Source organism: Limulus polyphemus, unplaced genomic scaffold (genome assembly GCF_000517525.1).
Source record: "Limulus polyphemus unplaced genomic scaffold, Limulus_polyphemus-2.1.2 Scaffold3611, whole genome shotgun sequence".
NCBI lineage: Eukaryota > Metazoa > Arthropoda > Merostomata > Xiphosura > Limulidae > Limulus > Limulus polyphemus.
In genome coordinates, this window is record NW_013669221.1 from 59,051 (window position 1) to 71,105 (window position 12,055).

General features: G+C 30.5%; 1 protein-coding gene across 1 annotated transcript in view; it reads right to left on the reverse strand.

Moving 5' to 3' along the window:
* LOC106469683 (guanine nucleotide-binding protein G(s) subunit alpha-like) overlaps positions 1 to 12,055 on the reverse strand; it is a 59,540-nt gene that overhangs the window by 26,817 nt on the left and 20,668 nt on the right. The window contains exons 3-5 of the mRNA XM_013930189.2: positions 10,172 to 10,226; positions 8,655 to 8,774; positions 3,949 to 4,046 (exon numbers count right to left, since the gene is read on the reverse strand). Coding sequence (XP_013785643.1) covers positions 3,949 to 4,046; positions 8,655 to 8,774; positions 10,172 to 10,226 — 273 coding nt within the window. The remainder of the gene's footprint in view (positions 1 to 3,948; positions 4,047 to 8,654; positions 8,775 to 10,171; positions 10,227 to 12,055) is intronic.

A 12,055-nucleotide genomic window follows, 5' to 3' on the forward strand; every position in this document is an offset into this window, starting at 1 on the left:
TAATTTATATTAGCCAGGCATGGCTGAAAGGTCAATATAATAAAAATAATAAATATAGATAAATGTATAATGTTATGAGATTTAAGCTATAACACCTATTAGCAATATAGAGTGTATGTAATGTTGTGAATCTCTGTAAGGGTTTGGTCTATCTGACTGATCTCGTAACCATGTTATAAAAATTAGGAAATAAATATAAGTTATGCCTTTTTCATTCTAGAATAACTACAAATCATAACACAAAAGTACAGATGTTTAGACTAAATAGCTTAAATCTCATAACATTATACATTTATATATATTTATTATTTTTATTATATTGACCTTTTAGCCATGCCTGGCTAATAATACCTATGTTACAATGATGTCCGAAAAGTGCTCTTATGGTAGGTATCATGAGAAATCAAAAGTGCTAATCATACAGTAAAATGTTATATAAAAGCTCTGTATATTCTTGCTACAGAACTATCATTTAATGCATGTGTAATTGTCGGCTCCGAAGCAAAAGAATGAAATGGCTGATCTTTCAAAGCCCGTTCCCTTGGCTGTGGTTTGTAGGCTACAATGTTGAATTTGTTTGTAAAATAATGTAAATAGCTTTTTGCAATGCCACACACTTCCTTGGTGGTCAGGCATTGTCAGTCCACAACAAACCATAGGTGTAAATTTTATTCTAGAACATAAAACCTTAGGTTTAAGAACAGAGAATGCACGCACAAGTTGTGTGAGTTATGCCAAAATCTGAGTGTGCAGTTATTACTGGAAAAAATACAAAAAAAAATTATTTCTTGGAGTATGAAATAAATGTTTCTGTGTTTGAACATGACAAATATGAACAGAAGGAAAACAGCAGGATAAATATTAGAGGAACTGGGATGACACCTTAAATGCCAATGAGTCTAATATCATTGTTGAAGGATTCTGAGCAAGTTAGGAGATGCGTAATTGAGATAATTGCATGTGAACTGTGACTGGGAATCTAAATCGTGCAAATCTATGTCCGAAAAGTGCTCTTATGGTAGGTATCATGAGAAATCAAAAGTGCTAATCATACAGTAAAATGTTATATAAAAGCTCTGTATATTCTTGCTACAGAACTATCATTTAATGCATGTGTAATTGTCGGCTCCGAAGCAAAAGAATGAAATGGCTAAAAGAGTGACCACTTAATAGTTCATCTTTCTTGGTGTTGTATATTTCCTCTGGAAGGTTAGGTTGTTGAGATCTGGGGCCAGTATTTATTTATTTTTCTTTCTCATCACCCTCTATGATACACAGTTGCCTCAATCTAGATTGTCTTCTTTCATTAGAAAATCAACATCAAAAAGAGATTAATACAAATAGTCAGTCAGCATGGACTGGATAAAGGAACATAATTGATGGTTGACAGCTTATAACTTTGTAGTAATATGTAAAATGAGAGGATCGATTTCATGTGAGGATACAGTGCAACTACTACTATATTCCATGGAAATCAACACAGATGCAGTTGTTTATGGCAGGAGATACAAAAAGATAGCATATGATTTACATATGATTTTAAATGCTTTCATACAACCTTTGTAGAAATGAGTATTAAAACGAGTTTGTCACCACTGAGAGTTACAGATGAATATTTTTTATAACCCAATAGTAAGAGAAAACTTCATATAATGTTCCTGCTGCTTCTTAAGATTCACGAGTGCTTATGCAACAGCTTATAGAGTACCAATAAGTTAGTGATACATTTTTTTTCAGAACTAACTACTCAGCATGCATGAAAAGTTGTGTAATGACAAATAACAGAAAATATGTAAAATTGTTTTGCAATGAACTGTAAATGTAACAGATGTATTCATTTACAGATCCACTGTAAATATGAAAGGTCAATGTGAATATCCAATAAGAAAATAAATATACACACTTCAGAAATTGTGAAACTAAGGAAACTTTCACAACCTTTTTGTATATTATTTTCTAGGCATTGTACAAGCAACTTGAACAGTATTTTGTTAGCATGGATGTAGTTTACTGTTTAACGCTATAAAGACTTTATTGTTAATGCTTGTGCACAAACTAATGTACCAGTGTTTACTAAATCACTATATTAAGGGCCCACAAGGGGCTGATTGGTACATTTCGTATATTTCAAGAACTGACACTAATGATCAACAGTAGTTTATACTGGGTAAGAAGAGATAAAGCCTTGACTTTTTGTAATTCTTCATGTAAAAATGAAAGAAAAAAGATCAAATAAAAATATAATAAATGTTACTGCAGCCTAGAATGGGTAGGATTGGCTTGAAAAAACATTTAATTTTGGTTTACTAAGCATATTTATAAAGATATTAAGTTAAAATAAATATTTAATGTGCAGAACATGTTTTCTGCAATATATTTCTATACTTACACACACACACACACACAAGATATTCATTACTTTTTTCTGACTATATTATAAATATGATGTATGTGCATGGTATGTGTAATAAATTATAAAGATCTGAGTTCATTATCAAATATTATTATCAGGTACACAAAAAATTGTAAAAGCTAGCTTACACTTTCACAGAAAATTAACAAAAATGACAGCACTGACACCTATCACTGAAATACTTTCTTCCACTTGTATATTTTTCCTTATCTAAGGAACCTGATTTTGATTTTCACACCTAATAATAACCCTAGTAACTAACCTCTGATTTTAACAAATCAGACAGGGCCTTTCCTTATATATGTCAGGTTGTACAAGGCCACAGTTTTTTACAGTAGGTGACTGTAACTTGTTGGCAATAAATTTCAACAATAAACAAACAGCACACATTCCACTTGTTTTAAAATAATATATTAAAACAAGTCAAACGTGTACATACAAATGTTCATTACACAGTTAATCACCACAGTTGAATCCAGAGCTTTAAATAATTCTCTTTTTTTCATCAAAAGTCCACACAGGCTGGTTCAGTTACATTAGAACTCAATTGACAAGACAAATTATTTTTCTCTACTCTGTTATTACAATCCAATCTGTAATTATTACACTTTAAAAGTTACCACTATACACTCTTTATGGTTAAACTCACCCAGTCTAACTCTTGGTGTATTTTCCTTAACTTCCTATCACATTTTGTATGCATATTTATTAATAGCCAACTGAGGCCTAGAGCTTTCTACACACTACTACTTAAAGCATCTTTCAATTGACCCAAAGGAATTTGCACTGTAAAAAGTGTTGTACAAGTAGAATTCAGTCTTGATATACACGTACATAACAGAGACAAAAAAGTTAAGATCTGTGATTGCTCATGCGTCACATGCCAACAAAACTGAACTTTAAGTATTTTTCTTTAAGGTTTCTTTTTGATATAAAGGAATTAAAACTTAGATTATATAAAACTTTGGATTATAACATACATGATAATGCTAATTTCATTACAATACATTGATAATAAAGTGGCTTAATTAAATTTTGAATATAACTCAGTAAAACTTTATGGCATGCTGAGAAAGGAGTTTAAAGAGGGCATGGTAGTCAGTGTTAAATGCATTTTTTTTTTATACGTGGAAGCTAAAAAGATGGATGTAAATACACACTTCCAATATTCATTAAAATCACGCTTTAAAGTTTGCTTCATTATGTATTTAACAGGCGGAATATTGGCATTTTCTTCAATCAATAATTTTTATCAGAGGTGAGGTATATACCATATGGAGAACATTAATGGTCAGTTTGCAAAAACATTATCACTGTAAAATATGACCTTGTCTATCCCCCCATTATTCAGATGGTGAATCGTATCAGTTGTGATTTACATCTGAGCTATGCATTGCTGGCATCTACTGACAAATTGTTAATATAGGTCAGAAAATCATAATGTTAAGATAACAGGTTTTTTTTTACTTTCACTGATCTTAAAATTTTTGGTGTCTTTTCAAAAACCCCATTGTTAACCTTGAAAAAGAACTTACTATTTTGCACAGTCTATTAGCTGATATTCATTGGACCTCTCATAAGCAGCTTGTACACCTTTATCTTTCCACAAGGCTTCTGTATGTTGATAGAACTCCTGCAGTAAGAAAAATTGAAATTAGATACACGTGAAGTATAAAAGCTGTCCTAATAATCATTAGTAATAAATACTGAACGTAACTATTGTTGGTCTACTAAAAATAAGGTGTTAACTAACAAACCAATTACTGCTATTTCACAATGTGTAATACACTGCAAAAAATAACTGAAGGATAATTGGAACTAATAAGAGTTTCATTCTGAAAAGACAAAGCCACTATTCTAAAATAAAATCAAACTCCCCTTTTCAGTTAATGCTTTTGCAAACCAAACATTTAATGATCTATCAGAGCACTCTATCTGAAATGCAAGTGATCGGTCATTCACCTTATGTTTTAGATGAACATTTGACACAGACAAATTTATGTTTCTTACAGTGTATGACATTTATTGTATAAATGAAGTTATGGACATCTCGAGCAGCAAGGATTGCCCTGCTACGATGCTGCATGCTTAAAATCAATGTTTATGAGATCCTAAGGTATCCTCAACCACTCCTTCCTCTAAAAAAAGCTGTTTTCTTTCCTTTTTTTATTGTCTGGAATATCTTGATTGGATGTGATACATCTCTCTATTGTCTGGTATCTCTTGATTGGATGTGATACATCTCTCTATTGTCTGGTATCTCTTGATTGGATGTAATACATTTCCCTATTGTGTGGAATCTCTTGATTGAATGTGATACATCTTCTATTGTCTGGAATCTTATGACTGGATGCGATACATCTTGCTGTTGTCTGGAATCTCTTGATTGGATGTGATACATCTCTCTATTGTTGGAATATCTTGATTGGATGTGATACTTCTCCTATCGTCTGGAATCTCTTGATTGGATGTGATACATCTCTCTATTGTTTGGAATCTCTTGGCTGAATGTGATACATCTCCCAATAGCACACATCATTGACGTTTAATGGGCTTGAAGTTATATGCATGTTCAGAAAATTGTATAATCGATCCAGTCCTACCATAAGTAGCAAAAACATTTATTACTTGTACTATTTTATAAATTTTGATGTTGAACATTAAAAAATAAGAATGTTAACAACCATTAGTACTGTACAATAGAGGTAAGAACCAGAAGCTCTGGTGTAAAACTACTAGTCAGTATTAGTTCAGATATAAAATAACACTGGTACTGTTCTGTTTAATCCTTTCACTGTCAATTTGACTGGCCTCATAACCACAATATCAAATTAGGAAATAAATCTAAATTACCCTTTTTTTTCTTTCTAGAATGATTGCAAACTGTAACAGGAAACTGCAATTGTTTATCATAAATAGCTTAAGCTCGTAACAGTATACATCTTTTTATACTTACTTGTATTGTTTTATTGAAATTTTAACCATGTCTAACTAATGATCCCACCACAAAAGTTGTAAAGCACTCAGTAAACATGCAGCTCATGTTACTGTATCAAATTACACAACATACAAGCTTCTCATAAGCATACCTTATCAAAAAAAAATTATTTTTTTTTCATTATCTTACCTAATAAGTTTCTAATTTTTACATTTAGTTTCTTTTATAATAATAAATAAATAATACACATGAAAAATGATAAATATAGTACTTACCTTGGTCTCCTTTTTTTATGCTGTTGACGAAACTTAAGCTTTTTTATATCAACAGTACTACTACAATAAATAATTTTTATTTAACTATATAATGCACACATGCAAAAAGCAGACAATGTCCTATAACTATCATAATTTTCCTGGCTTTCTAAATATGCTATAAGAGCCTTTCAAAAATTTAGCTATCTCGTCAATGTGATTCCTGTGAGAAAAAAAATTGAAATTGAATGATGAAACAGACATTTCCCTTTACAAGAAACAATGTGATATAATATGTCATTTGATAAATTAAAACTTTGTCATTTTATTGGTTGTAAATAATATAGTATAAAACATCAGAGATAACTATTGGTAATTTGGGAAATACAGGATAATACAGGTGGGCATGGCAAGTGGGTCTGATTTTCTAGTTTATGGCTTCATAAATAAATAAGGTTGAAGGTTATAAAAATTATTTTTTGCCCGAGTTTATAATAAGTAACTTACATTAATGCCAAGTTCATCCATATACATTGATTATAAAATAGTTTAATTAAATATTGAATGTAACTCTGTAAAAGGTTATCACATGCACACTTTGACCTGCCCAATGTGAAAGGGTTCATTTAAAACTTTTTGCAGACCTTAAACGATCAATATTTTTTTTGTTTTGAAAAAATATTCCATGCACATGGAAAGCTGTATTCAAAATTAAATGTTTTAATTCATATAAATTTAATTTTATGAAAAATATTTTTTATTCTATACATCATAGTTTTAAAATATTTCTGTGAAATTTCAGACATGATTTGTGGACCCCCTGGAGTACCCTTGCGGACCACAGATTAAGAAACACTGGTTTAGACCATATGCTGTGATATTGTCAAAGAATGGCAACAATGGGTTGGAGTAATAAAACCATTGATATAAAAAAAAAGACTTGAAAAACAAGTCATGGATCATCATATTTCCAAGGAATAATAGTTTCTTTGCAAACATAAGCCTATATTATCAAATGAGCAAAAAATTATAAAAAAAACATAATTATGTTGTTTACAAGTAAGATTCCTCAGAGTAGTGCAGAAATGAAAGTTTAAACCTTTTGTTTATCATTTATCTTTGTGAAATACACAAAATAAATGTTATGTAATGCTATAATATCAATTCTAAAATATTTTAAAGCAAAAAACCATTTTGACAGAATAAGAGCAATATTTCATACTCAAATTTGCAAGTGCACACTCAACATCTGAAAGTTGGACACCAGTCATAATTGGAATAATTTAAAAGTAATATTTTGTTGGACTTCCTCACAACTGAGAATCTGATGGTAAAAAAGAGCTACGAGAAACTACTTATAAAAGGCTAAAGCAAAAAAGCATAATACTAAAAATTATGTTTCCTAGGAAATAATTTCAAAATTGAAGTTGTCATACTGAAACAGCATAAAATTCACGATTTGTGTTTAACATAAATTCCCTATCTCAAAGAATAGTTCGTAAGACAAAAAGTTATTTGGGAAATGTCTACTCAGCTCAGCAAGGTTGGTATAAACCATTCCATACTGTACCATCTTATGTAATGAATGATGACAACAGTCAGATCGAGTGTACGCTCTTAACATGTGACCTATTTCCAAAACAATTTTATGCACTACACCCACTTTTTTATATTAATGTTGTCTTAAGAAAATTATTAGTTTGATCTTTGGGAGTACGACAGGTAGGAATCGCTATGGAAATATATCTGATCAAAGTATAAAATATAGCATTCAGCTAGAAATTTGTCTCTTAATTGTTCAAATATCAAGTAGACTTCAAAGTGACTATACATTATAAAGTGTTTTAATATTTAATGTATACATTAAGAACCAAATTCTCCTTGCTCGTAAAACTGACATCATATTTTCACATTATATCATTATCAAAAATATTTATCATAAACATTTTTCTTTGCAAGTTTATTCATAAAATACTTTTTCAATCAACTACAAATTAACAAGAGTTAATCACACTTTATAATAACAATTTGCAAATTCTAATATAATGGGAATTGCTATAGATGTGAGTCATGTTGTGCCAGGTATCATGTTCAGTATATGCATGTTTGCTTCACAGTGTATGAGTAACCATTTGATAGTATAAAAACCTTATAGCAGGAGGAATATGTCACAGCCCCTTTTTAAGAAACATATTCCTATAGCAAAATATTTAAGCAATGAAGGTCCAAAAAGCACAACATTTTAAAGAAGAGAGAAGATTTCAATGTTTTTCTAGAAGTAGGGTAATTTATAGAGCACAGCATCTAGGAAACAACAAGTTCCAAAACCATACTTTTAGAGCCAATGTCTTCATCCAAAGAATAAAAACAGTGGTTATGAAAGAGAACCCTCTGACCACAAAAGCCAATGCTATGAAGCCAAACATGTTTCCTTGTACCATTAGCAACATAATAAACATGGAAGTTTACAAAAGCTCATATGTTTAAAATTTACATCTTCCAGCCTTGGTGGAAGATCAATGGATGTTTTCATGAGAAAGATGACAAATGAAACTAGAATCATAGCAATCACATTTGTCCACATACTTATGAAGTCAGACAATTCAGCTCCATGAATCTAAGTGTATTTGTCTACTTAATTAAATGTTGTCATGGAAACTAACAATTACATTCAGAGAAGGATATGCTGAAAGTTTGTCAAAATGTGCTGTCCGAGATTGACCATACATTTTTTGACAGACTCTTGTTACAACAGGAATTATATGTTGGACAAAAGTGCATACACATGACCATCAGACTGAGCAGGTTCAATGGCAGAAATAGAAGTTCCAAGGGCACCAAAGAACCTGAAATACTGTTCTTATAATGCATGTTTAATCCACATACAAATCTCTAATGTCTTTTTATCATATTACATTGTTAAATATTAGTTGCATATTCATCTATCCATATTTAAAAAAAAGAGTAAGGAAAAAACCAACATAAATCGCCATATATCTCAACTTCCTGTGTTTCTTCAAATAATGCAGTGAAGTAACCATATACTCACCAATGGATAGTCAAAGTTCACGGAACTTGCAACATCCTGCATATAGTCAACACGCCACTGGTTCTCTGCCTTCTCTAAAGGTACAGGAGGAACTAGTGTGCTCATGGCATCTGATATTGTCTACAAAGCATAAGATTATAGGTGCCCTTCATTCAAAGAATTCAATACATTAAAATCAATCAGTATAACCATATCAATATCTGTGAAACTTTGCGAGTCTCATCTGACTTTGTTCAATAGCTAATTTAATCAAGGCTTATAGTTTCTTTTTATTTTAGAAAATGTGCGACAAGTATTAATGAATAAATTCAAAATACGAGAACAAAAAGTATTTAAATATCTATACATAAACAGTTGTTTTATTAGGCTTAATACAATGGAGCCTTAGAAATGGGAAAAATTCTTATATGGGAACTAATAAAACACCGAAAACAAACTCGTAAAATAGTGCCTTGAACAAAGTTATGTCTAACAAGTCTTTTATCCAGTTTGTTCTTGATTGAAGGAAGTTGTGTGTTAATACACAGAAGTCTGAACATGCTATAAAATGTAATATAACAGTTTGTACATTTTCAGCACTTCATAATCATTATAAAAGTACTTCTGTCTCAGTCTTACAAGGAGTTACAAATAAAAGGACTTTATAAAATGTTCATGGACAGAATTTTTGTTTTAGGAATTATGATGGGCTCTCTTGAAAAATTTAAATGAAGACTTAAAATGAAATAAAATGTGATTTTACTTACAATGTTGAAACATTCATAAGCCTTAAATAACACAATATTCACTCCAATTTTGCCCATATTTTAATTTTACGTTACTTTCTTTGTGTGTGTGTGTGTGTGTGTGAGAGTGTGTAATTCACTGTGCATATTTAAAGCTACAATCACACCACTGATGTAAATTTTGGCTGTAATTTAGATGACAAGTCTATTACTAAAATGTTTCTATGACTTAGGTTTAATTATAATTATTAGATTTTGTAAAACAAACCATTAAGTTTGATTCAATTTAATTTCTTGTTTAATACATTTATTAATTACACTACAAAACTGTAATGCACACACACACACATATATTCATATATGTGTAAAGAAAGATCACTATAAACTGTAAGCCCACTTATTTCACTCAGGGTTTTGATTAATATATTTTATTTAACCTTGAATCCAGTCCTTTTTATAGGCTATTCCCAAAGATAAAGGCACAAAATTTCAAATTGCGGGTTTAGATTTTCCTAAAACATACATATTTAGAAACTTCAATATGTCTATGTGTAACTGGCTTTTTTTAAATATACAATTGAAAATGACTACATTTGAATAACTTACAAGTATATTAATTGAAATTAGATTAGTGAAGTTACTTAGTTATTAGTTGATTTTTTGCATATTTCTCTAAAACACTTCTCAGTAAGATGAACTCTATAGAACCCTTTCATTTATATGACAATAATAATAATATACTGACCTTGAATAACTTGTACTTTTAAAATTTGTTTAGCATACTTAACTTACCAGGATTGCATCTCTGATATTCTTTTTGATACTTTCTATTTTCTGCTTCTTTTCTCTAGAGAAAATAATACTAAGAATTAAGCTGTAGAATAATGTAGTCATATTAATTAGTTAATCTGGGGTAAATTTTTACAAATCAAATAAAAATGAAGTGATATTTCAACAACTTCCTAATTATGAATCTTAAAAAGAAAAAAGAATGAGTACCTTCAACAATTTTACAAGCATTATATTGTCTCTCTTACAATTATTGTTTTCAGCATTCAAGTTTCATAACTAAGTTTCAAGAGAAAATCTGAGCATGCCATTTGAAATAGTGCTGGTACTAATAGACACCTTAAATGTTGCCAAAACATCCAAATTAATATAGAAGGTTGATGCTAATACATAAAAACACACCATGGTGCTCATGCAAAATTACTCTTTCTGCAAATAAATACACCATGGTTACTACAAAATGTATTGTTTGTAACATGAAAGAAGCACCAACTGTTCACTAATAATTCTAAAATTATGACTTGAAACTGTAGTTTGTAATGTAATTTTCATGTAAAAAATAGCTACTACTTCAGAAGACATTGTGGATGTCAGGTGAAACAGTTACTGGTCCTATAGAACACAAAAAAATTATTTGCATTTAAGTATGCAACTTTTACTTTAAAAACACCAAAACTGAGACTCCTGTTGCTTCTAAAGAACAAACCGTAGTTGTCATATAATATGACTTTATCATACCTGAATTGTCATATGAAAAATAGTTATTAAAATTAATTATTAAATAAGACATGAACACTGTCATATAAAACTGTGAGAACATTAAAGACACCTGTTTTCATATGATTCTGCTACTGGTAGTAAACTAGACAGATATAACTTCTTTAATTGGCTGAAATTGAAACCATTCCCATCCTACTTATGAGCATAGATAGGTCAGTTAAGTCTTATGCAAACAGAAAAAGTACAGCAAAACAGTATCAGACAGTCTGAAAAGTAAATAGAAAAGGAACATTCTCATGTGCTAAAAAATGCATGTACAAAATTTCAGCAATCAATATTTATAGATTTGGATGCTACAAAGTACAAATTTCTACAGTAGTCAATATGCAACAAATGCTTAACCTCCAGTTTGAAAAGGCCACAGGGACTGTGACACGAAGTAATAGTCAGTACTGTAAAAGAAACCTTAGTTGACGCTGCTGGTGCTAAAAAAAGGAAGGTTATCAAGTTTCTAATATTATACTACTTCTGATATTACAGAAGTTACCTTAATACTTTTATGAAGATTCTCATATTGAATAAAAAGAATAAAGGTTTTACACGTGCTGAACAGTTGGCAATGAATAATCAATAACAATCATCCACCGGTGTGATTCTTTTGAAAACTTGAGCTAGAAATGGCTAAATTAGTTTGCTTGGCCTAACCAATACTTATGTATCTGCACATTCTTTTACCTTATAGTTTTGATGCTCTAAATCAGCCATCTTTAAGCTTAATGACAAAAAAACTAAAAATGGTCCACTTTTACTCTTAGGTGAAGCTGCAGTAAAAATATTAGGCCAACAGCTCATATGAGTTTTTGCATAGGCATGTGCAAACATTTGTCAAATTTGAGTAGTTTTTGTACATATGGCTTACAGTTACACCAAATGGGACTCCTCATTGTAGGTTGAAAAGATCCATCAGTGTTTCAAATTTGAAAACAATCCATAACAGTTAAGTATGTTTTTCTATCAAATAAATTTTATGTACTTCTGGTGACAAAAAAAAAAAAAGGGGGGGAAGGAAACTAAATACAAAATTGGAGATGTTATATCTCAGGTCTTTCTTAATGGATTGCCTTGAAATTTGGTATGTGAAGTAAGAGTCCAGTAGAGCACATCCAT